The following is a 27,948-nucleotide window of genomic DNA, read 5'->3' as shown; positions in this document are numbered from 1 at the left end:
ACATGTCTCTGGCCTCACCGTGGGTGGGAAGTAGCTTCGGCGCATATTAACGCCTGGGAGTGAGTGGAGCTCCATCTCCCACTCTCTCCAGGTGGATGCAAGGTGTGCGGGAATGGGGTCGTCCCAGCCCTGGTCCTTGTCCCACAATGCTCGTACAATCATTTTTGCCCTGGTGGTGTACGGTAGAATACATCCTAGCGGGTCATATTGTCGGGCGAGTGTTGTGTACACACTCCGTCTGGTGGTCGGCGCCGCCGCCGGCCTTCCCTGCTCCGTAGTCAGGGGCTTGTGTCTGTAGTGAAGCGAATCTGTTTTGAATCGCCACACCAATCCCAGGGTCATCTCCTGGGCTTCTCCCGGGATTGTAGCCATCCAGGTCTCGCTGCTGGCTGCCTTGTCCTCGGAGGAGAGGCTGCGCAGTACTTGCGGATCGCTGCTGGCCCACTGCCTGAGATCAAAGCCGCCTTTGATCAATGAGGCGCGGAGTTTAATCAGGAGAGCCTCGGCTTCTTCCTGGGTTGAAAGGCTTTGTAGACAGTTGTCTACGTAGAAGCTGTTCTTTACGCTGTGTCGGACCTCTTCGTCCGCTGCTGGGTCCTCTGCTACATGTTTCTGTAGTGCAAATGTCGCACAGCAGGGGCTGCACGTCGTTCCGAAGGGGAGGACTTCCCATTGGTAGATGGCTGGGTGCTCATCTCCTGGCTTCTCTCTCCATAGGAACCGTAACAGGGGCTTGTCCGCCTCTACTAATCTCACCTGCAGGAACATTCCTTTAATGTCCCCGCTGATGGCCACCTTTCCCTGGCGGAAGCGGAGTAGAACGCCGAGTAGGGAGGGGCCGAGTGTGGGACCGGGCAGTAACTCTTTATTTAGATTTTGGGATCCGATCTGGTAACTGCAGTTAAATACTATGCGGTCTTTACCGTTGTGATGGACCTTGTGGTGGGGCACGTACCACGATTCAGTGGTCTGGTCAGCCTCTTTAATGTCCATCTTTGTGACGTGTCCCGCTGTGATGAGCTTCTCAATCTCAGCGCGGTATACACTCTCTTGGGCGGGGTTCTTGGCTAAGCGCCGCTCCGTGTTCAGCAGGTACCGTTCTGTGGCGTCTGTCTTGGCGTGGAAAGTAGGCATTCCTTCTCGCCGCAGGAGTGGCGTGGCGTATCTCAACACGCCGTTGACCGGGACTCTCTTGGTCCCTGTCTCGAGGAGGTGAATTGCGTAAATGTCATCTTTAGAGCGAATGTCTTTCTTTCCGTTCTTAAAGGGCATTTGTTCCAAGGTCCATAGCCGCTCTACGTGTTGCAGGAGTGCGGTTTCTCCCTCTGTGACTCGGGAGTGGAGACATCTAGTGGCTGTACTTCGGTTGAGAGATTTGGCGAGCGGGCCTTGGAGAGTCCATCCCAAACGGGTCTCGACTGCTGCAGGACAGCCTCGGGGTCCGGTATGAACCCGGTCTATCGGGACAATGAGGTCTGCATGGTCGGAGCCTATCAACAGGGTCGGCATAGCATTGTCTATGAGCGGGATCGGTAACTTGCGCAGATGTACATATTTCTCCATCAGCTTGGCGACGGGGTATGTGTACCGCGACAGTCCTATTTCTTGGCTGGTGAAAGCGTCTGTAATCTGGTACCGTCGCTCAGGCTGGCCGCTTGCTGCGATAGAGAATGAGACATTCTCGCCCTTTATCGTCTTCAAATCTCGTCTTATTGTCCGAATTGTCATTTGGGTTTCGCTTCCCCGCAGCCCTAGCTGGGCCGCAGCGGAGGCGAGCAGCAGGGTCTTCTCTGACCCGTCATCGAGGACGGCGTAAGTGTCCAGGACTTTATTCTGGTAGCTTAGTGTCACACGCACTACTTTTAGGAGTACTCGGGCTCCACTGCTGCTGGCGGGATCGATGTACATGACGCTCGCTTTGCGGCTGGATGGTGCAGGTGAAGGGCGCCGTCTGTTACTGTCGTGAAGTATGTCCAGATGGGCTCCATCGCACTTGGTGCACCTTTTCTTTAAGCGGCATTCGGCTGCCATGTGTGAGCGCGCACAGCGAAAACAGCGCTTGTTGGACTTTATCCATTGACCTGCTTCCTCCGCGTTCAGCTTGGGGAAGGAGTCACATTGCGCTAGCCAGTGTTCTTTCTCACAGTAGGGGCACACTATCTTCCACTTCTCCGTTCTGGAGGGGGTACTGTGGCTCCTGCTGCTCGGTACTGACTCCGATTGGTGCATCACAGTCACCGATCTTCTTCCATCATTTAGTCGTCTGGTTCCTTCTCTGGAGCCAGGGGTGCTCCGTCCGAATGTATCTAGCCGGGCGTGGTTCTCCTCCTCTTCCTCTTCGTCTTCAGTTAGGTCATCCAGTGCTTGTAGTCTCTGGTTTAGCCTCTCCACAGGATATGCTGCTCCTTCCCGGTTGCTAGGTCTCGCTTGGACCGGTGGGGGGAGGTGGTCTGTGGGGGGTATAGACCTCGTCTGTTGGTCAAGTTCAGGGTTGTTTACTCGGCTAGGGGATGCCGCCCTGGAGGTGTGTCTAGACGAGTTCCTGGAGCCTCTGGCGGAGGGAGAGGGTGTTGTCCGTCTGATCAGCTGTTCTATTAGTTGCGACTGCTGTCTGTCGCGCGCTGCGTCCCGTTGAGCACCGGCTCGTTCTCGGGCCACATTCTCTTCCATCTGAATGCGTCTTATTTCTAGACGTATCTGCTCGTGTTCGCTTCGCTGCTGGATCTGCAGTCGGTCGCGTTCAGCAGCGGCGTTCAGGCTGATGAGGAAGGCCTGCTGTAGGGTCCTCTCTGCCTCGCTGGGAGAAGGCGGTTGTATAGGGGAGCCTTCCCTCGGGGTACTCCTTGCGGAGCCTTGGAGCTCTATCTCCACGGTGCTCTCCCCGTCTTCTTCCGTGCCGAGTTCTCTCTCGGTAGCGTTGTATTCCTCCCGGGACTCATCGGGGACTACTTCTTCAGTGCTGGCGGGGTGTGAAGTCATGTCTGGTTCCCACTGGTCCCCACCGTGAACTTGGTCAGTTACATTAGAGCCCGTAGGGGCCTCTATGGTCGGGGTAGTCTGGGCGTTGGGGTTAGACATACTTTTACTTTCTAGTTTTACCGCGTTTACTGTTAGTAGAAGACTAGGTTGTTGACTGACAGCGTAAGCCTCTAAGTACTGAGGGAGCCGTCGTTCGCGCTGCGGGCGTTGGTTAGGAGGATCGTTTCGTGGAGTGTTCATCATAGGCCATTTCAATATTAATAACACTATATTAATATTACACTAATTACCCTCCGGCTCGAAGGACCAATTTTAACTGAGGGGTACAATTCCCTGACTGTATTACTAGATATGATACTTACTACCACTACCTTTGTACTTAATATTCGGCCACCCAGTACACGGCATAAATATATTATCATAAACACTCTCACGTAGATGAAACGGATCCAACACAAATGTACGAAGTCGAAACAGGTCTTTATTTCTACACAGCGATGGTGTGTAGAACAAGCACTTAATCACTTAATTACATTTATGAATTGAAATAGTATGCACTTTTATGGCAAAGAGTATTCGTCGGTATATCAATATAGAATGTCCAATCTCTGAAGGCGCAGGTGGTAAATATACGACCTGGAATAGTTAAGGAATAACAGCAATGATACTTTAATGATTATATACTAGATACACTAGAGGGGGTTAATCCGGTCGCTTGTAAGCCGACAGGAGTAGGAGGGGGGGGGGGGTAGAATCCGGCTGCCTCGTCCGGCCAAGGGTATCCCAGGTGAACCCACTGTAGTGCCGTTCAATGTGCCGGCGATCCTTGGACCACAGATGAAAGCAGGTGGACTCTTTGTGGGCCGGCTCTCTCCGGTCCACGGGGGAGAGACGTGAAGCGACCTCGTCTTGCAGAGCGTCTCCTCACCTTGCGTCCTCTCCAGGGGGGGGGGTTCCAACACACGGCAGTGTCGGGGGTCTTTATCCATGGAATAATCAAAGTATACAAAGCATAATCCGTGCCTGGGAAGGCGGGCTGTCGTCGGTAGAATAATCCGGTATACAGGTCCACTCGCTCGTCGGCTCTGGGGCTCCTCGGGTGCAGCTTCACATGGGGTCAACCACCCTGGGTAAGCAGCCAGTTCTCTGCCCGAAACGATGGGGTACTGACTACGGTAGTATTCTCACCGCACGAAGCACTATATATTAACAGACTATTATTAGCTTAATAGACTACGTCCAACTCGACGATATAGTGCCAAATATGACTATTCAAATATTAATATACACGATGTCTCAATACCGATGGTAGGCGAACTTGGCCTTACTCCCACACGTGGCGTCGCGGGGAGGCTTTACGTCTGTGACTCTATTGGAGGGTAAGAAACTGGACTGAAAAGAAAGTCCTACTTTAGTAGCGCAGTATATATACGCACTATGAACAAATAGTCCCATTAGTGGTGCGGTAGTCAGATTCCTACGCGGAACTAGGACTTGTTCGTACATGTGGAGCGGTACGTTTGAACTGGGTCTGAGGGGTATGGCAGCCTGGCACCAAGGTCTCGACCAATAGTAGAATGGAGACTATTATGGGATGTTCAGTAGGCTAGAATGGATATTCAATGCATATTGTACAAGGAATATACAAGGGATATCATGGAATATTAGAGAATATACAAATACAATTAAATATATATATATAAATAAATATATATATTCGGTTTAATCTGGCCCTTCACAACAGGGGGTGCAAGATTTTTTTGTATTATTTTTTTTTTACCTTTTTTTAACATTTAATGAACACCTGTATGTGCAATTTCCTGCAATATAGAGCCTTCAATCTTGACCAAAATAAAGCTGCTCTTTTTACTATAAAACTCAGTTTATATTGCAGTATGATAGCTATAATAATAATAAATTCACTGCGAGGGCTCTTTTAGCTAACGCTAGCTAGGCACGTATGATAGCCAATTACTATTATAATAATAATAATAATAATAACTTTCCCATCCTCCCAAAGCCCCTCCGGCCCCGTTCACATCCGCAGCGCAGTACCAACAACAACTAATTGACGCTATTAATAGCCCCAGTGAGCGCGGCGGCTGAATGAATGAATGAAAACTTTATTTAACAGATTGCAGAATGGGTACAATACAGTACGGCTCAATACACACAATTGTTAAGGCGATGCAGACCAGAGAAAGACGTTTGTCTTGTTTACATCAGGGTCCCCTTTCGTGACTGTGCTGCACCGAGTGAATCCACAGTCACTTGCTCCTCAATGGGAAACCAACCTAGATTTACCATGAAGGACTGGTTCTGGCCGAACCGTTCGTTATACAAGTATCACAGAGACATTACAAAGGTGCTCACAGTTGCACGAGGGGTTCGCACAGAGATACGGGATGGTTTGAAAGCTCGGCGTTGCTAATAAATATTTTTAATATTTTTTTATAAACTGCTCAAAGCGGCATTATTTCCGCCGTTGGGTGATCACAGCACCTGCGCACCATCCCGTATCTCTGGATTCACTCGGTGCAGCGCAGCAGCGCCGAGGCTCACCATACGAGAAATATTCAGTTTCAATCTGTTTGCGCATTTAGTATACAGTCACAGTGTTCGACTTACATGATGATTTGCTCCATTTTGATGTAAACGCCGAAGAATAATCCAGTCACAATGTTATCCAATATCCAGCCTGAATTTTTCAAGGGCTTTCGAAAAAGCCGCCTCCCCCAACATGTCGTATACGCCATGCCGACGAACCGTGGCCCGTGGGCACTGGATCAAACCATTAAAGTGGGGGGTCACACAATCTTTGGAAACTTAAAAACTTGCTATTAAGTGTCATTGCGTATTATTAATTTGATTGAAATTACTTAGTTATGGTTAGATTTATATATGGGGGGGGTATATCATATTTTTCATATGATCAAAAAGTGGGGGAGCAAAACCAGCGTTTGCCCCCCCATGTTCAATAGTCGTAGAGCACCCGCTCCGCGTGCTCTATTGCGCAGGCGTCTATGGTGACATCACTGGTTATAGAGTAGCCCATAATAGAGACTCATTTCGATGGACACTGCCATAGTTGTCTCTACTCAGCCATGTCTTCTGCGTGGAGGGAATTACTAACAGAATCTCAGCCCAGGTCTTTCCGTGCTCCAGACAGAGCCTCGGTTTCACGTTTCAAGTTTGTTTATTATTTGTCAAAATACAGAATACTTTATGATGAAATGCTTGTTTCTGTATGAGCCCCTGAGATTGTGCTACATATAAAAGAAAGTAAGTAAGTTAAAAAAAAACTTTTAATCTCAATCAGTTTTTGAAATCCAATTTTTTATGATCCAGGATCAGACAACTCTGCCAGATTGTGTCCCGGTATTTCAAAGCAATTCAGGATAGGATCACCCTGGTCCAGATTCAGACTTTTCAAGATGACTAGATCCTGAATATCAGTGTTTTGATCCTCTCCATCTAGTGCAGGGGTGTCAAACTCATTTTCACAGAGGGCCACACCAGCATTATGGTTGCCCTCAAAGGGCCAAAGACCGTATAAATGTTAATGTAATGTAAAATAAATGTAGCTACTCATTTACATATTGTTAAACATGTTGTTTCTGTATTTATTACTTATTCAAGTTATACATATTGCATATGCATTTGCATAGATGTAAAAATATATGTTAGCTTATGTTATTTTAACAAATAATTTTAGTTTATCTGAACCCCATATTACTCCATTAATCAATGATCAAACCATTCAAGTAAATAACAAAGAAGAAGATCATCAAATACAAGCTATGACATTAAGTTTGTTCAAAACCTTTTTGTCACAGTCAAGAGGGGCAGAACTAACAACTGAGCTGCAAAGAACACGTGGGACAGATGTAGCAGATGTTACAAAAACAAATGGCTGCACACAACCTTGCAGAGGCCATACATCCAACTAATGGAAGATAGTTTAATTAACTTTAATTAACAGATTGCAGAATGGGTACAGCAGTACAGTACAGCTCAATACACAATTGTTAAGGGGATGCAGACCAGAGAAAGACTTTCGACTTGTTTACATCAGGGTCCACCATTTTCAATTTGTAATGAAATTGCTATTATGTGTCTGCATGAACACACAACTGTAACTGTACTAAAAAATAACAAAATAAGGGTTGTCTCAGTTCACAACTATATTGGTCAAGTTTTGGGTGGGACTTGTTTGCGTCCCTACTAGGCTTGGGCGGTATCCTTTTTTCCACACCGTCAAACCTTTATGATATAATACCGCGGTGCACGGTATTTGACGGTATGACTTTCATTTTCATCAGCGGGGGGGGGGGGGGCAACCCGAACCCGTGTTACCAAGTAAACAAATCATCGTCAGCTCTCTTAGTCCCGCACCGGTAGAAGCCTGCACCGTTTTAGCGTTAGCATCTAGCCATGGCAGACTATTTGATTCCTTAAGGGCTAGAAATTGCCTGGGTATTGGTCATATGCTCCCGAAATGCTCCCGTTGTTTGGCTACTTCTATGTGCAGTGAAAACTACTTGAATGCTTTATAACCTAGTCATTGATTTAGTTCAGGGCAGGGCTGTACACTGCGATGATCTCGTCGCAAATTGCCCCTTAATTTGGCCGTTGCGATTGAAATATTATATCTGGTAGCAACGTTGCGAGTAGAGATTTCAACGCTTCATTCGCATTTCACTCCTAAATTAATCCATACAAATTGGATTTTTTTTTAAACATTAGCCTACAACCAAGGCTGTACAGTGCGACACAATGTCGTGGTGCTATGAAAGAATCTGTCGGCAATGAATGAACTTACTGCGATAGCCTGAGTGAAAAAAAGATTTTCGTGGAGTGAATCTGGGTCACGCTCAATGTTCCCCCTAAGGTGCGCCCGTGCGCGCGTGCGCACATGGCAAAACGCTCCCGCGCACATCTGAAATCGGTCGGGGAAAAAAAATGATTTTTTTTTTTTCTACTATTTTTTTTTTATTCAACAAACATGACCATGTCCACGTCTTAAACTCATACTGAGGCCTTAGTTTTGGTTTTAAATTGCATATCATCATTCATTTATTTATTGTCACACAGAGCAGAAGAATTTTGCCAAAACAAACCAAAAGTATCCAGCTGCAGAACGGCAGACCAGCCACACTCTCAGACCCAAACGCATTTCCTTTGATTTAATTATACATCAAATGATTTATGTCAAGGATTGCAATGCCTCGCTTGAATGAAGTTAACTTTTCACCCGGATAACATTAACATTGAGGGTGAATGTAATGTGAGAAATTGGGATAAAAAAGAAATATATATTTATTATTTTTATTTATTTATTTAATTTTTTTGATCGGATCGGGAAAGATCGGTATCGGTAGATACTCAAAATCACATGATCGGGATCGGATCGGGAGCAAAAAAATTTGATCGGGACATCCCTAACGGTAACCTGTTGCGTGTGACGTTACCAAGAGAAGCCCCGCTTTCAGTGCTTTGTGGGCAGCGCTACTGCACACTCACACAGACACACACAACAGATGAGGAAGTGGACAGATCCGACCAGCATTGCTGGCTCCTCACAATGCAAACGCGAAAATGTACATTACAGATTAACTGCAGAGAAAATTTCCAATTTATCATCCCGGTCGAGACTAATTGGAAGCGGAGTGCAACGCGTGCAAAGCTTGACCATATGTTTATTAGGGGTGGGAATCACCAGTTTCATCATGATACGATACGATATCGATTCTTTGGACAACGATACGATATTTGCCGATATCACAAAGTCTCTCACGATACAATACGATACGATTAGATTCAGGTGCCTGCGATCGATATGAGATGATATCATATGCCCATTTAACACAATCAGTAACATTTAGATCAACAAAAAAAAGGTAATGAAAATATCATTTGACATTTGTATTTTTGAGCTCTTCCAGACATTTAAAGGAAAATCAATCTATTGTTTTAAATACAAATAGACCTCCTGTTCACTGTAAAGTGCCACGTTTTTATATATTGAGCTTTAAACTTTAAGCTACATTTTTTGGAACTCAAAACTCACAACCTCCCTCTTCCAAACCGTTCCTACAACAATTTGTTGATGTTGCATGATCATGTATAGGCCTACATTTATTATGTATTATATTGTTTATGTTTAAATAACATTTAAACATCAAACTCCTCTGACCTCATCTGGTCTTTCCAAAGACGCGCGCACACACACACACAGAAAGGGAGAATGCTATGCTGTAACGTCTACACACACGGAGCTACTGCTGTTGTTCTTGGGCGGATATGAGACTCGCCACAGGATTTTCAAAATAAGAGTATCGATATGAATCGATCTTATTACATCGCATCGATCCGATTCGATTGTTGATAATTACATCGATGTATCGATCTGGATCGATGTATCGTCCCACCCCTAATGTTTATGTGTCTAATAAAGGTGCTGGCGATCTCAAAGCTCACATGGACACAGCAAAACATTACAAACAAAGCAGTGCAAGGTGAGAGTTTGATGGCAAAGTTGACCAAATTGATTGAAGAATGCAGCTATACAGAGAGAGAAAGAAAATAATTGAAAACTATTTTGATGCCTCAAAATGATGTTTTGGTTTGATAAGATGCTTATGATACAATCATAAGGATTATGTGTGTAATAAATTAGTTTAGTACACTAATTGCAACAAATCTGAAACTGCATAGTGCACTTTTAAATTAGTATCTTTGTGAGGTTACTGTTTTATAATTTACATTACATTGAAAAGATAAAGATATATTTTTTAAAGCTGGATTTTCTAATACAGGAGGTATTATTTAGAACATTACATCATATTTTTCTTGTTATTTATTTTGTCCAGTAAGACTTGAAAATATATATTATTTTGTCATAGGTTGATTTAGTTATTTTCTTGAGATTTGTCAGATTACTTTAGGCATAATACAGCATGTTGAGTAACTTTGGTTATAGAGAGATATTATTTTGTTATATAAAATAATTTAAACAATAATTTTATATCCATACAGAGGAGGTATACTTTAAATATATTATAATGATAAGGCATCTTTGAGTAAACTTTGATTAAGTATCTTGAGGCTGAAGGCAGAGTGTCCTCTTTAAAAAAAATCACAATATGGTCACCCTTGAAGTCGCATTATAATTCACTTAATAAAATAATGACTAGTCAGCCTCCTAAAAAGACAAAAGTTAGTGACACGACTCACACCGCCGCTGCCAAAGTAAGGACTATGCTCTGTATCGTCAATCAATGGTCAAATAAATATTAGCTTAAGGAATATATATGCCTTTTTGTATTATTTCTCTGTGTATCAGCAAAATGTATATATTTTTATGTTAGACATTAAGGGAAATTAAGATTCTCAGATTTTTTACAAACCGCCGCTTATCAACTAACCGGTTAATCGGCAGGTGATGTATGTTGCTCAGTAGTTGCTGATGTCTGCTCAGGAGGTTTGAGTGTTTGCTCAGACCAAAAAATAATTAGAGGGAACATTGGTCACGCTATATACTTGGTACTTGTAGTCTATCGTGCGATTAAAGACCATGTCCCTGTCTGCGTAGTCTATACATCCAACACCAAATCCCATAATTCCTAGCGAAACGAAACTGAATGTGGCCGCTTCCTTTAAATAATAATATGGCTCTTGCTCCGCAAGAACAACGGAGTGGATAATGGATATCATATCAGTCCATTTTATGACAACCACGTCCGATGTGGAGAGAGGATAAGATGATGATGATTGACGTGATGATGTGATGATTGATTGACGGGGACACGGAAACTTCTAACGTTCAGGATCAGCCATGCATTACGTGAGTACCCCACTATTAGGACGTGAAATACTGTCTACTTAAATTGACACCGCGGATCAATAAAGTATCAACCTATCTATCTATCTATCTAATAATGAGACAATATGCAAATAAGATAATACTAATAATTGTCGTTTCCCCGTATATGAAATGAAAGTGGCTTGCAACTTTACTGCTCGTAAAATCACTGTTTATTTCTCGTTTTGCATAGTATTACATTCCACTTCTATAAACAATCAAAGTCCTACCGTAAGAGCCTCATACGGGTCAATTAAACCTTTTTTATTAGTCTTTCCTTCGAGCTAAGTTGGACTGAACATTTCACTGTCAAAAGCGCAAATGTAAATAAGGTTGCGTTGCAACAGTTTTCAAAATAAAGGTCATATATACAAATACCTCTCAATTCTTATAAAAAAAAGTCCCGGATATACATAAACATTAATTGGCATAGATCTCTATAAACGGCCCAACACATTGATCACTTTAGGCACACACTGAAACCAGTAACATCTCAAATATGAAGCAGGTAATTACCCATACAAATAATAAACCTTTCATGGGGTTATTTACAATAATAATAATTCATTTGATTTCTAAAGCACTTTTCATTGTGAAACAAATGTATGCAGAGTTTCTTGTCCTCCTGATTAATGGTGTGTGTGTTGTGATGATCTCATTCAAGGAGCACTACACAAGCGCGCGCGCACACACACACACAGTTTGTTGTTTTTGTTCTATTAGTGATTTACACACTTTCTCAGTTGGTTCATTATAAAAGATACAAACCTGAAAACAAACGCACTTAAATGTTAAATAAAAGGACCACAGTAATGAGGCAGGAGGAACATATTTTTTTAATAATGGTAAAATTGTTATAAAAAAATGTGCCCCTAAAAAATATTTTTTATATATTATTATATATACATATAATAAGAGACGGATTATTTGCTTGCTCCACCAGTTGCTCCACAACAACACACACAAACTCTCATCACAACGCTTTACGGTATTTTCACAGCACTGTCGCAACATTACCGTAAAACGTGAACACTGTTGTGACCCACTCGCTCCACTAGAGCGGCCTCGCCCTCTGCTGGCGCGTGTGTACACTACACTCCATGTGTGCACTACACTCAAAACTCCGTTTCACTGTTATAGAAACTGAAGCGCATCTGTGATTTTGACGGTGACGGACGGTATTGATTTTCAATACCGTCGGGATTTCTAAATACCCTGATATACCGTCATACCGTCCAAGCCTAGTCCCTACAGCTTCTTATTCAATTGAGCGAGATGCTCGGTTATGTCACACAGCCAGTTTGCATCTGACAGTTCAGACAATATTTCTTCAACCCTTTGTTAACTATTCCGCCTGGATCTTTTTTGTATTTTGGGCTGTAAAATTGTCAAAGAATGTCTGAGGAGTAATAAGTGCTTTTGGCTTTTTTCCTTTGTTACTTCATCAATACCTCAGATGTTCAACATACATGTATGTGTAAGAATGTGTAATAACTAAGGCTGTCAAAGTTAAAGCTTTATTAACGCATTAACCCACAATTATTTTAACGCCGCTATTTCTTTACCCAAGATTAATGTTTAAAAAAATAAAAATAAAAATGTTATACCAGAGCTCTTGGGGGGGCACATCAAATGACGTGGCGGGCCACATTTGGCCCGCGGGCCATGAGTTTGACACCTATGATCTAGTGCAGGGGTGCCTAACCTTTTTTGAACCAAGATCTACTTTTTAATTTACCACCTAGCCGAGAGCTACCAGCCAAAATTGTACAATTGTAAGCCGTCATTTGAGGCTTTATAAAAGCAGCATAATGAACACAAATCTGTCAGTGCCGAGTCCGACCTCATCTTAAATAACAAACAGCATTGCTTGTTGTAGTCCCAGAACGATAGCCACGTAACCCTCTGCTGGCGTGTGCTGTGCACTACAATCAACTCAGTGTCAGTGTAATAGCAGTCTGTGACGTCACGGTATTGAGAATCATACCGGCGGGATCTCGAAATACCCTGGTATACCGTCATACCACCACACACATGAGTGCATGCTTACCAACTGTCCGTCTGCAACACTACTATCACCGACATCTAAGAAGGGAGATCCCCCCTTGAACGGCCCTTCTAAGGTTTCTCTCCTCCACATTGCCTGTGGAGCTTTTTTTCCCTATTGTTAGGTTTTAGTGAGTTTTTCCTTACCTTCGCGTGGGGTATGTCTGGGAGTGCTTGCATTCTTTCATTTATTTGCATTCATCTAAAAAATGTTTGGACCCTATGGTGTTCTTGTTCTGTTCTTGACTTATTGTTATGTTGTCTTCTTGACTTGTTTAAAGAAGACCTGTACGGCCCATGGGGACATTAACGTGTGTTGTCGGGCCCTATAAATAAATTTGATTTGATTTTGATTTAGTTAACAAGGAGAGGCAGAGTTGATTTAGCAAAAAAAAATAAAACGTTTTTTTTTTTTTTTTATAATCAAATTTTATTAATCAAGATCTAGTTGAAATCGGCCCACGATCTACCTGTCGATCGCGATCGACTGGTTGGGCACCACTGATCTAGTGCAGTGGTTCCCAAAGTCGGGGTCGCGACCCAAAGGTGGGCCGCGAGCAGCCACGGATGGGCCGCGAGATGATTAAAAAAAAAAAAAAAAAAAAAATATATATATATTTTTAATTTTTTAATTTTTTAATTTTTTTATTTTTTTGTCAGGCCACTGAACTTAGAAGCAGGCCAGGACAGTGTTTCTAGTTGTATTCTAAAATTCTATTCTATTGTATTCTAAAATGTGACTATATGGTTTTATATTAACTTAATAAATAAACAAAAACGAAAAATCTACTTATTTCAACGAACATTTCAAACTAAATAACAGATTATGCACATAAAACGTTGAAAACAACCGAAGCAACAATAGTATTTTAATGAGGCTATTATTATTATCATTATTATTTTGCAACAAGTTAGCCCTCTCATAAATAGCACATATAAATGAATAACTAACTTGAACTAACTTAATAGGATTGAAGTGATATTTGGCTTAAAAAATCGGTCGCCTGACAAAAAAAAAAAAAAAAAAGCCTGACGATGTGCATTGGGCCGCGGCTCTCTGACACCTTATTTTCTGGGCCCCGGCCTGAAAAGTTTGGGAACCCCTGATCTAGTGGATATGAAAACGAATACAAGGAAGACAAGAGATCACATTGCAGAGACATCTATAATGTCTAATTATATTTTTAAATACATAAAAGAACATAAAATCATAATGGAATTTGTATAAAAAAATATACTCCCACTAGGGTAAAAAAATAAAAACATGAATTCAAAGACAGCTGGATCATCCAGGTGTGCTTTGAGGAGCTGAATTCTAAGTGAGGTTTCAGTTTGCTGAAGGTGATGACAGATGATGGACTTTTTTTTTGTTGAAGATATTTTTTCTGTAATCTAAATTACATTTGTGATTGACAATCTTTGTTGTGATACTTTTATGAGCATAAACATTTATGTCATCAACATTTGGTTGAAAACAAAATAGGCCACCACAACAAACGTGACTTTTTAATGAAATTGATTTGCCATGACACTTTTTAAAAATTATTTCAGTTAATAAACTTTTTAAATCTTATTTAAATTGAAACACAGTTTTTAAATAAATTGTATAGTACATTTTGCTCTAGTAATCCATTGGAAATCCACCCCTCTGGTGGGATCAAGATAATCCAGTTTTTTGGGATCAAACTGATCAAATCCTGTGTTGTCAGTTTGAACTACCCGTTTTGAAGATTTTATCCAGATTAAAGCTTGGATTTTCTGATCTGATCGTATATCAAAATGATCCTAATCCTGTTTTTTGGTTTTGAACTACCCAAAACCTGGAAGAGAGAGTGGGAGAGTGCTGGGCCAACCCGTATCCACCACCACATCTGGGATCCAGGAGATGGCGCCACAGGAGACGATCTTCCACGCCGGCAATGGGTTCTGCTGAACCGTTTAAGATCTGGGGTTGGTCGCTTTAAAGCATCATTAAAGAAGTGGGGCCTGGCAGACAGCGCTGCATGTGAGTGTGGAGACCCTGAGCAGACTGTTGACCACATCCTGACCATCTGCCCCCTATACAAACCACCCTCGGAAGCCAGCCTCTTTGATGTGGGACCAGAGTTAAGGGCATGGCTACAAGATACGGAGTTGGACCTCTGACGTTACACGAAAGAAGAAGAAGACTGGGCCCTGGGGATAGAAGCTCCTTCTGAGTCTCTGACCCCTTTCACACCGGCAGGGCTCCGGTTCAAGCTCCAGCTCCGTTCTGGAGCCTCTGAATCTTGGTGCTCTCTGGCGAACCAGCCCGCGTTTACACCTATTTAAGCAGAACCAATGTTCCACCGTCTCCGTAATCAACAGGAGGCCGTTACTCAGGCAGAGGTAAACACAACCATATGGACAAGACTTGGCAAAATGTGCCCTATATAAAACCACTTCGGCGGTTTGGCATTGCACCATGCTGATCCACTCAACAGGTAGCGATTTCAAAATGAGATTCGATTAAAATGTATTGTCATACAGCACAAGTAAACTCTTAGCCTTGGCCCTGCAAAGCTTGTTGTTATAAATGTCCTGGAGAGGACATTTATGGGGGGGGGGCGGAGCTAACAATATACTCGTTATCACCATACATAACGCTTATATTGAAACACGTTGAGATTAGGGCCGTTCTTTCAACCTGAAAGTGCACTTTCTTCAACCTTGAAGTAAACAAATCACAGAACGGTAGCCAGTTAGTAGGTATCAACGTGAGCTCCCGGGACGGTAACTAGTTAGTTAGCACCATCCAGGTATCAACGTGAGCTCCCGGGACGGTAGCTAGTTAGTTAGCACCATCCAGGTATCAACGTGAGCTCCCGGGACGGTAGCTAGTTAGTTAGCACCATCCAGGTATCAACGTGAGCTCCCGGGACGGTAGCTAGTTAGTTAGCACCATCCAGGTATCAACGTGAGCTCCCGGGATGGTAGCTAGTTAGTTAGCACCATCCAGGTATCAACGTGAGCTCCCGGGACGGTAGCTAGTTAGTTAGCACCATCCAGGTATCAACGTGAGCTCCCGGGACGGTAGCCAGTTAGTTAGCACCATCCAGGTATCAACGTGAGCTCCCGGGACGGTAGCTAGTTAGTTAGCACCATCCAGGTATCAACGTGAGCTCCTGGGACGGTAGCCAGTTACCCCGCACCATCCAGGTATCAACGTGAGCTCCCGGGATGGTAGCTAGTTAGTTAGCACCATCCAGGTATCAACGTGAGCTCCCGGGACGGTAGCTAGTTAGTTAGCACCATCCAGGTATCAACGTGAGCTCCCGGGACGGTAGCTAGTTAGTTAGCACCATCCAGGTATCAACGTGAGCTCCCGGGATGGTAGCTAGTTAGTTAGCACCATCCAGGTATCAACGTGAGCTCCCGGGACGGTAGCTAGTTAGTTAGCACCATCCAGGTATCAACGTGAGCTCCCGGGACGGTAGCCAGTTAGTTAGCACCATCCAGGTATCAACGTGAGCTCCCGGGACGGTAGCTAGTTAGTTAGCACCATCCAGGTATCAACGTGAGCTCCTGGGACGGTAGCCAGTTACCCCGCACCATCCAGGTATCAACGTGAGCTCCCGGGACGGTAGCTAGTTAGTTAGCACCATCCAGGTATCAACGTGAGCTCCCGGGACGGTAGCCAGTTACCCCGCATCATCCAGGTATCAACGTGAGCTCCAGGGACGGTAGCTAGTTAGTTAGCACCATCCAGGTATCAACGTGAGCTCCCGGGACGGTAGCCAGTTACCCCGCACCATCCAGGTACTACTATAACGTTAGCTCCCAGTCCCAGAACGATAGCCACGTAACCCTCTGCTGGCGTGTGCTGTGCACTACAATCAACTCAGTGTCAGTGTAATAGCAGTCTGTGACGTCACGGTATTGAGAATCATACCGGCGGGATCTCGAAATACCCTGGTATACCGTCATACCACCCAAGCCTAGTTTCTACCTTTACCAATATAAAAAAAATCACGAAAAGAAGACTTGTGTGCTTTGTAGGTAGCTTCCCCTTTGAAATAGATTTAACTGGAACACATCTGCAGCCTGAACTGCTTCACATTAGAATGAACTGGAACATGCCTGAAGCCTGAACCGCTTATATGAGCAATATGTTCATTTGCTAATTGATCAGCTTTCCCATGGGATCATATTGTGATCAAATCAATACACCATATCTAAATACGTAATACAAAAATGGTAATAACTCATTTGGATCTGAAATATTTTATGGAATTTCATAAAAAAATTGCTGTTTTTTTGGTTGTATGTCACACTTTACATTAAAGGGGAGATGAAGCATTGAACAATGTGATCCTAGTTTGTTTGTTGTGTACCTTGTGTAAGACAGGGTCCTATAATAAAATGTGAAATCCTGCTTATTTGTCTGAAAAATCAAATATAATTTCCCTGTTTTCGCCATGGGCGGCGCCATTTTAGATGGTGACGTCATGGTGTTGGTTTGGTGTATACACTGCTGGTTAGCTAACATGGATTGTAGGGTCAGTCAGTAAATAAAATGTTGCCTACCAAACAACGGGACCGCGGTGGTTCTTTTTGTATTGCTCCTGGCTGTTCAAATTAATTTTACCGTGTGAAAGAGAGAGGAAAGTTGGTTCATTTCCACAAACTACCAGTGAAAAAAACAGTGTTGTTGGCACGTTGGCTGGCTGACTGCACTCAGGCGGCGCGATCAGCCTGTTGGACAGGGAATGAAGATCTGCAGCGAACACTTCATTGTCTCGGATTATGTTGTTGGGGGTGGGAGGTTTGTTCAGAAGACCACTAATCAGCTGAAGCCCGATGCGGTTCCCTCGGTCTTCGACAGACAGACCGGCGCAGGCAGTTCAGCGTCGCGGAGCATTTAGCTACCTGGCTACCTAGCTCCACTTCAACCAGCGTCGGGAGCTCCAGCAGCTTGTCGATGTGCTGGTAGCCTCAGCAAGCTAACGTTAGCTGGCTCCAGCAGCTTGTCGATGTGCTAATAGCCTCAGCAAGCTAACGTTAGCTGGCTCCAGCAGCTTGTCGATGTGCTGGTAGCCTCAGCCAGGTACCAGCGTTAGCTCCCGGAGTGATGGCTAGCTAGTTAGCACCAGCCAGGTACCAGCGTTAGCTCCCGGAGCGATGGCCAGTTAGTTAGCACTAGCCAGGTACCAGTGTTAGCTCCCGGAGCGATGGCCAGTTAGTTAGCACCAGCCAGGTACCAGCGTTAGCTCCCGGAGCGATGGCTAGTTAGTTAGCACCAGCCAGGTACCAGCGTTAGCTCCCGGAGCGATGGCTAGTTAGTTAGCACCAGCCGGGTACCAGCGTTAGCTCCCAGAGCGATGGCTAGTTAGTTAGCACCAGCCAGGTACCAGCGTTAGCTCCCGGAGCGATGGCTAGTTAGTTAGCACCAGCCAGGTACCAGCGTTAGCTGGCTGAGGCTATTAGCACATCGACAAGCTGCTGGAGCCAGCTAACGTTAGCTGGCTGAGGCTACCAGCACATGGACAAGCTGCTGGAGCCAGCTAACGTTAGCTGGCTGAGGCTACCAGCACATCGACAAGCTGCTGGAGCCAGCTAACGTTAGCGTGCTGAGGCTACCAGCACATCGACAAGCTGCTGGAGCTCCCGACGCTGGTTGAAGTGGAGCTAGGTAGCCAGGTAGCTAAATGCTCCCGACGCTGGTTGAACTGGAGCTAGGTAGCCAGGTGATAATAGTAGGGGAATGGCAGGATTCAATCAGTCAGTAATAATAGTGATAATAGTAGGGGAATGGCAGGATTTAATCAGACAGTAGTAATAGTGATAATAGTAGGGAATGGCAGGATTCAATCAGACTGTAGTAATAGTGATAATAGTAGGGAATGGCAGGATTCAATCACTCAGTAATAATAGTGATAATAGTAGTGAATGGCAGGATTCAATCAGACTGTAGTAATAGTGATTAGTAGTAGTGGTTTGATAAACTCCTACATTGACGACGAACATGTAGTGTAATCCAGTCCTGAGAGCAGGTTTGATACGATCCTACATTGATGAACATGTAGTGTAATCCAGACCTGAGAGCCGGTTTGATAAGATCCTACATTGAGGAAAATGTAGTGTAATCCAGTCCTGAGCACAGGTTTGATAATATCCTACATTGAGGAACATGTAGTGTAATCCAGTCCTGAGAGCAGGTTTGATAAACTCATACATTGAGGAACATGTTACAGTGTAATCCAATCCTGAGAGCAGGTTTGATAAACTCCTACATTGAGGAACTAGTGTTGTCAAAAATATCGAAATATCGATACATATCGATACTGAATATTTAAAATGGTTTCGATACTCATTTCCCTAAGTATCGATACTTTCTGCAGTACCGATACCAGCTGGCTTGCTCCCGCAAGTTGTTGACAGACAGACGCGCTGCCAGAGCACGCTTGCCCTTCCGCCGCCTCCTCCTCCTCAGAGACCGGCAACAGACACAAGCTGCTGCTGCAGCCTCCTCCCCCTCACAGCCGGGAGCCCTGTCTTCAGTTTGTACACAAAGCTATTATTAGCTAACGTTAGCTGTCGTTCCTCCGTTAGCTTATGCTAGCTAGCTGGCCACATTTATAATTACTTCATGGAAACGGAGTAACGTCAAGCCGAGCCCACCCACACTACACCAGTACACGCATGAACTCGACACAACTACCCCGTTTCCAACGTTAGGTCGAGCGGAGCCCATCCTACACTAGTACACGCATGAACTCGACACAACGTTACCCCGCCTCCATGAAGTGTCCAATTAGCAGCAATGTTGTTGAAAATGTAACGTTAATAAATGCTCCGAGCATAGCTCCGGAGAAATCTCCCTCTCTCTCTCTCTCTCTCTCTCTCTCTCTCTCTCAAGTACCCTTGTTTTCGGGTCATAACTAGAAAGGTGCGCTCAGTAGACCTCAAATCTCCAGCAGCCACTCTCTCTTTCTCTCTCTCTCTCTGATCTAAAGATAAACAAAGGGTTTTAAAAGTGTTATATTTATCTTCTCTTATAGTACCAGAGAGAAGCTGAGGAGAATCAACCAGCAACAAAAGCTAAATTTGTTTAAAAAAAAAAAAAATTTGGTATCGAATGGTATCGAAGTATCGATACTTTTCAAGGTATCGTATCGAAGTCGAAATTCCAGTATCGTGACAACACTAACATGTAGTGTAATCCAGTCCTGAGAGCAGTTTGATCAGATCCTACATTGAAATCTAGCAGTGATGTAATTTGTAAATTGTACCATTTGTTTTGGAGTGCTTTCTAAATCAACATATACCAATGTAGATCCCGCCTCACAGAGAGAGGGCCAGCAAATAGATGGTACAGGTATCACCAGTAATAAGTCTTAAGAGCAGAGTGATTGATAGCATCTAAGGGTTTAAGCGTGGTAACCGCAGCATGTCTATATATTACTTACCACTAGGGATGCCCCGATCGATCGGCCACCGATCGTTATCGGCCGATAATCAGTATAAATATGCGATCGGTGATCGGTGATAATGCTTTATTTTCGCCGATCGCCAAAACCGATCTCACTTGCTGAGTTCTGTCTCAGACACCGGGTGGTGCTGCGGCTCCAGCCTCTCCGGGAGGACAGAGTCTCCCTGAGCTAACGTTAGCTACCGTTACAAAATGACCCAGTCAACTATTCACTTTTAGTTTAATACATGATGAGGCATTGTCTAACCGAACGGTATCTAGCCGGCTAGCTACTGATAGCTCCTGATATCAACAAATGCTCCAGCAATAGTCTAGTAGAGACGTGTATGATAGCTCTGTTAGCTCACTTTAACGCAAGTTAGTTCACTGTTCAAAACGAAATGTCCCATTGAACTAAATAGTTCACCGAGGCGTTGTATTAACGTTATATATCCGGCTAGCAGTAGCTACAGATAGCTCCTGATATCAATGTCTTATAACACTGATTCGACGCGTATTCGTGCTGAGGGCTTGCTGAGCACAGTAACGTTATACCAATAGGGTCCAGCTGCAGCGCAGGAGAATCCTGGCCGTAGCTCGAGGCTACTCGAGTATAGGGTCCAGCTGCAGCTCCGGAGAATCCTGGCCGTAGCTGGAGGCTACTCGAGTACACACAGACAGTGGAGCTTGTTGCGTGGTGGCGATGTCTCGCAGATAATACAAGTACAAGTCTAATTATATAATATATATTTTTTATTTTATAAAAAAAAAATATATATATATATATAAAATAATTTTTAATTTTTTAATCAAAAACGATCGGATCGGTATCGGACGATATGGCTCACGACGATCGGTGATCGGTATCGGTGGCAAAAAACGTGATCGGGGCATCCCTACTTACCACAGCATAATCCAGAGTCAGACAGTCCTTACAGTTCTCCAGCTGTTAGCTACTGACACGAAGGACCAGCCAAGGTTGTTTGTGGTGTGCTCCTCATCTTGGCTATCTCCTCATAGAGGGGTTGGAAGGGGGGTTTCTAGCATAGTGTCCAGCTTTTTCCTCGTCCTCCTCTGCCACCACCTCTAGTTTGGCCAGTTCAACTCTCACTATGGAGCTAGCCTTCCTCGCCAGCTTGTTCAGTTTGTTAGTGTCTCTTGAGTTAATGTTACCCTGCAAGCATACCACGGCTCCCACAGACTGGTCAAACGACTTCAGTAGACTTCAGTGTAGAGGGCCTTGGTGTTTACGGTTCCAAGTGTATTCCCAGGAACTTGTACGTCTCCACCATCTCCACTTCCTCCCCTCGGATAGTGATGACGAGGGGGCCTCTCAGGTAGAGTTGTTCCGATATCGATACCAGTATCGGAAATGCCTCCGATACTGCCTAAAATGCTGGTATCGGCGAGTACCCTCTAATTCTTTGCTCCGATACCATATGACGTAATTTATCAACAACACGTGCGATATCCTCCTACTGAGAGTGAGCGTTATAAAACAAACGTGTTTTTAATCGACCGTGAATTAAAGTGTCAATGCTGTTTGTCATTTTAACAGCAGATACTTTCTTAAATGCCATCGTCTCGACAGAGCAGTGTGACGGGGAGCTTGCTGGTGTTATTTAGCATTAGCTGAAGAGCTAGTTTTAGCTTAACATTACCTTGGCTAAAGTTGGGACTATTCATAATCCAGCAATAATGGCTGCAGACCTGCAAGCAATGTACAGCATGTTGGCAAAGGAGTATTCCAAGGTAAATCACTTTTTCACCAGTAACGTTACATTCTTTCCATTTACCGGTAGCTCACGCTAGCTAACCTAGCTCACGTTAACGTGGCTAACCTAAGTGTCGTCACAATATTTTGCTTTTAGTGCCAAATGATAAGAGTCTGAGGCGGAGTCTCAAAAGAGAATGTTGAATATTTATTGTCCATTAAAAATCACAACATACACATTACTACTAGCCAGAGCCTCTGCTAGGAGCTAACAAAAACGGAGCAGCCTGGATAGGGAGTGCAACAACGTAGAACGTCCGTGCGGAACCAATGTACCAACAACCATTCCGTGGGTGAACTCATTGGTTGTCAATAGGGCATAACAAAAAATATTGTTTGTTTCCTGTTGGATGTCAGTTAAGGCCATCGGTATGTAGGGAATTTATTTTATTTTATTTTTTATTTTATTCTTTCCCACGGCAACTATGGATAGGGACTTTCTTTATTTAATTAAAATGTTCACAACAACATAGATGCATGTACTCTGCCAGCATGTTTAATATCCATAATACTAAAGGTTTGACTAAGATTTCTATGAAACTGTATTCTAAAAAAAAAAAAAAAAAAGCATTTTTCTCTTTTTGAAATTCTTTATTCTTTTTTTATTAAACTCATAAAATATATTGGGTCGCACCTAAATCGGCAGGGTCGGTCGGCAACCGGAAACAAACCATTATTTTTTTTAGGCCCAGGGATGTCCGATATTATCGGCCGATATTGGCATTAAAATGTGATATCGGAAAATATCGGTATCATTTAAAAAGATATATATATATATATATATATATATATATATTTTTTTTTTACGTTTATTTAACCTTTATTTACCCAGGCAAGCAAGTAAGAACAGATTCTGATTTTATTTATTGTCAAAAGTATGCATAATGTTGTGTTAATTCTACGACCAGAGATAGGTAATATTAATTACCTGAAATTATTCCGTTTTTTGGGGGGGGGAATCTTGCATATATCGGTATCGGTAAAAAAGCCAATATCGAGCATCCCTAGTTGTCAATTAATGATACTAATACTAATCTATACAATCATCTGTTGTTGAATAAATACCATTACATTCTAGTTATTACTTAAAAACAGTATAGCTGTAAAAAAAAATATATATATAAAGTTTTATAATTGATATAATATAAAAAAACATTTAATGTATGCACTGGTATCGGATCAGTCTCGGTATCAGCCGATACCCAAAGCTTAGGTATCAGAATCTGATCGGGAACGAAAAAATGATATCGGAACATCTCTACTCTCAGGGCTCTCCAGTGCGACCATTTCACTCACATTTGCCCCTAAAAATAGATTTGTGCGAACAGGAAAAATTATTTAGGAGCACAGTGTGCAAGTAATAGCTTTGCATAGTGGGCGTGTCAACACGCAATTGTCATTTCATAAGACACAGAGCAGCTCGGACCTTCAATTTTAGAAGCTATGCCATCTAGCTATTCAGCCCTGCGTTCGACAGCTCTGTGACAATTCCTCTCGCGAGTCACGCTGTTTATATGTGAAATTAAAACTCTGTGAGCAACTGGTCCAATGGTGTAACATGCTTTGCATCCTCACCATTCCTTTATGCCCAAAAAAAACTTAAATAATGTTAGCTGCAGTGCTAACACTAACTAAGCTAACCTGCTAACGCTAACTAAGCTATCCCTAGGAACGCTCAGAGGCATCCAATAGTGAGGGAAGGGGCCTCTCTTTCTCTCTCTCTCTGCTAACAATCCTGATTCCTGAATCTATTTCATTCAAAAGGAAGATATTGATGACAAATATTAATTTAAATTAGAATTAAATTAATTAAAGAATTGTATAAAGAATTTTCCATGTTCTGTCTTCTAAAAATATTCCATTACCTTTTCTATCGGTATCGAAGTCAAAATGTTGGTATCGTGACAACACTACAACATACAAAAACAGCTGGACTAGTAGGCATGGGCCAATGTGTGATTTTGGTGGTATGTGCTATTTGCACAGATGTTTGTCCCTTAGTATGATTGAACATGCACAGTATAATATGCATGTAATAAATAGTTTGTTAATAAACTCTGTGTTACTTGAACATCTTTCACTGTGCTCCTAAATTTCTTTGTGTGCTCCTAAATTTCTTTGTGTGCTCCTAAATCTTTTCATGTGCTCCTTGGGAAAAAGGTTAGCATAGAGCCCTGCCTCTTGCTTTGCCGGTAGTCCACCACCAGCTCCTTGGTCTTGCTGATGTTGAGTTGGAGGTGGTTGCCATGGTAACTGACAAAGGATGGGTCATCGGAGTACTTCTGTAGGCGGCACATTCTCGAGTTGTAGCAGAAGTCGAACGTGTAGAGGGTGAACAGGAAGGGTAACGGTACAGTTCCTTGGGGGAGACGGTGTTGCTTCTTCGCTTCTTCTGGATGGTGTTAAAAGTGCTGGAGAAATCAAAGACTACGATTCTCACTGTGCTGCGCAGCCTCTCCAGGTGCGTGTGGACAATGTGTAAGAATTCTTAAATCGGGTGTAGTTCCCAATTAACTTTAGCATAGTTATATAACTCTATAGTTATCCATAGCTTATTGTTTATAATCACGTGCAGAGCCTCTTGTGTCTACAGTCATCATTTTTATTTGCTTGAGAATTTATAGCAGGTACAATTTCCACACTTGCAAAAGGTTTTGGGGTCCTAAGATTTGCCTCTTACACTTGAAATGTGAATATGGACAGTTTTCTTTGGGGTGATTTCCCCTACAGGGCCATGTTCTAGCTCCTTCTGAACGGACTAGTAAATTGGTTCCCAAAAGTAGGTCTGAGGACCCCAAGAGGACTTTCACGAGGTCCAAGATTCCATTTGTTCTGGACTGGTGTTTGTGACTGGAGTAGCTGCAGGGAAGCTAATTGTTACCCAACAAATAACCAGAACAAAGCAGAAAAACATTGTCACATTGTTTCAAAACAAACCTAAATAATCTTTTTTTTGCGTCTCCCTCTAGACTCCCTCCCTCCGCACCTCTTTGTGTGTGAAGAGGAGGTCCACCCTGAGCAGCAGGAGAGGACCCCCGGTCTCCTCCAAGATCTGGAGCAGGCCGATATCATAAAGTTTACATTCAACCCTGCTGCTGTGAAATGTGAACGCGACGAGGAGAAACCTCAGTCCTCACAGCTCAGACACATGCACCAGGAGCTCCAACTGATTAAAGATGAACTACATCGAGGGCTGGAAGAAGCTGATGGCTCCCAGGTCACAGTACACCCAGTGAAATGGGAAGATGGTGAAGAGAACGCTCTGCCCTTCCAGCCTCTTCAAACCCAGAGGGAGAGAGACCGAGAAGCGTACTCTTTACCCGGCACTTCGACTGAACAAATGAAAACAGACCCTGACGGAGAGGACTGTGGAGACTCAGAACCAGCCATTAACTTAGATCCAGCTGATGATTTAGAACCAACTAGAGATGTCCAGCTCCTCTCTTCAGACTGTTCCGGAGCCGAGACTCAAGACAGTGACGGCGACTGGAAACGTCAGTCAGGTTTAAATGCTCTGAAATCAAAAAGAACAAAAACACACAGGACTTTAAATAGATCTATGGAATCGTCCCATGAACTCAAATCATCCAGTCACATCCTGTCCGCACCTTGTTGTAAAGTGTGTGGGAAATCCTTTCCTAGTAAGATGTCTTTAATGTTGCATTTTCAAGTTCACTCTAGTGATTGTGGTTTGTGTGGAAAGCATTTGGGTCCCACAGAGAGCTTGAATCTTCACCTTGAAGCTCACAGTGTCTGTACTATTTGTGGTAAAGAATTTACTAGAAATGATGACATTGTTACACATATGAGAAGTCACACTGGGGAGAAACCCTTTATCTGCAGTCACTGTGGTAAAGGATTTGAATGGAAGACCAATCTGCTGACGCACATGAGAACTCACACGGGAGAGAAACCCTTTAGATGTTCCGTGTGTGGGAAAGGGTTCACCCAGAAGGGAAACGTGAACATACACATGAGGATTCACAGGGAGGAGAAACCCTTTAGTTGCCCGTTCTGTGGCAAAGGGTTTAGGGAGAAGGGAGGTCTGAAGGAACACATGAGAACTCATACGGGAGAGAAACCATTTAGCTGTTCGGTTTGTGGCAAAACCTTTGCTCAGAATGCAACAGTTAGAAGACACATGAAAACTCATATGAGACCCAGTAAAACCGACATGCCAAGCATGTCATGCTAGCTTACAGGGGATGATGGTAAATGTTGCTCCAAAGTTAAAGGGGTAGTTCTATCCCTTTTCCCTATTTCTTGCCAATGATGATATTGGTCGGTAAAGTCCTTTCTCAGCTCCAGCCAGTTGGCTACAAACCGAGGCATGTCCATGCATGGCTATTTTCAAAGGAGTCCCTTGACTGCTTACCTCAAGATATATGTATGCAATTGGAACCGCTAGTCAATGCAGTTTCACGCCAAAACCATGCAGTTCTGTTCAAGGATGTACAAACATGTCATTTATATATTTTTATATTATTATTACAGTAAATGTATGGCTATAACTCAGAGGAAAAGGTGTATTAGCAACAGAATTAACATGGAGGTTCCCATCCCTGTATACACCTTTCTAGATTGGAAAATAAATAACTAAACTTCCCAGGTTGACTTTGAAGTTATTTGTTAAAACACAAATGTTTTATTGGGCATTTTATCCAGTCAAATATGGCAGACTCACACAAAGGTAATGCACAATGGTGACCTTGTAGTGCGGCAGAAAGACATGGTAGGTTCCCTGGAATTTACAAGATAATACATTGGACGTGATCCTTATGTTATTAAGAGGAGTGATTTTTTTAACTGAATTTAAGGACTTGCCTGCTATCCAGGCCTGAAACGTTTGGGAAGAAAGGAGGAATGTTTTTTTTTTCCCCCCTTGAGAGAACAGGGTCACGATTACATTTTTCTGTCTAACCAAGTCCAAACTGAAGGGACTGTATGAGGACTTGCCATGGATTCGGGAACTGTGGATTATACACTTTTTGTGGATAACTTTCTATCATGTTATGAAGAGGAACGACTTTTCAACTGAATTGAAAGACTCTGAAAGACTTAGCCTTTAACTGGGTTGTAATCCTTATTATATTACATTTGTATGTTTGAAAATCAAATAATTAGGTTAAAAGTGCTATAGACAACATTTTGATCTTGAGTAATTATTATAGAAACAGCCACTGAGCTTTTTAGAAAGGTGTGGAATAAAGGTATTACCCCCCCCCCAAAACCTTATTGCCTAACACTTTGAGTGCCAGCCACGAGAAATCTTGTTAGTTCATGCCATGCGTTGAGTGTCAACCGGCGAGAAATCTCGTTTTTAATCGCTATTTTTTTTATTATCGATTTCCATAAATGTTTCATCAATCTAGCCTCACGTTACCAGTGGGGATCTGTCTGAGCTCGAACAGGGAAAATACCGCCCCCTATCGTCTCTCCGGATGGTATTGCACCCCATTGGATTGGACTGAATGAAATGGATGGGGGGAAAAGAGTGGAATCCACATTTTACTTGTCAGGCATGTAACCGGAGACAATCCCAGTCATTGCCCACCCTCAGAACAGCGTGGATTATGTATTTCCAGTACCCAGCGTTGGATCAATAAATGCGATCGATATTTGGAATGGCGATCAAGAATTGGAATAATCTTTTTGGAGAACATCTGATCTGAGGTAAGGAATCTATTTTACCAGTCTTGGGATAATCAGGGCTCTTTTCACCTATATCTCAGCGTGTCCCATATGTGTGTGTGTGGCTGTGAGTGTGTGTGCTGATCAGGAAATAAGATAATCGATTTTTCAGCCCGCTTCTCTAGCATGCATAAGTACACATATACTATCGATAATCTAGCGTTT

The 27,948-nt window shown here is 43.2% G+C and overlaps 1 protein-coding gene across 1 annotated transcript in view; it reads left to right on the top strand.

Moving 5' to 3' along the window:
- The window catches only part of LOC311227707 (uncharacterized protein), a 31,283-nt gene extending 4,429 nt beyond the window's left edge, over positions 1–26,854 (top strand). Inside the window, exon 2 of the mRNA XM_084313467.1 lies at positions 25,062–26,854. Within this exon, the coding sequence (XP_084169593.1) occupies positions 25,062–26,287 (1,226 nt within the window). The 3' untranslated portion in view covers positions 26,288–26,854. The remainder of the gene's footprint in view (positions 1–25,061) is intronic.
- The last annotated feature ends 1,094 nt before the right edge of the window (positions 26,855–27,948 follow it).

Source organism: Notolepis coatsorum (genome assembly GCF_963971535.1).
Source record: "Notolepis coatsorum genome assembly, chromosome: 4".
NCBI lineage: Eukaryota > Metazoa > Chordata > Actinopteri > Aulopiformes > Paralepididae > Notolepis > Notolepis coatsorum.
This window is presented reverse-complemented; position numbering and strand designations above follow the sequence as displayed.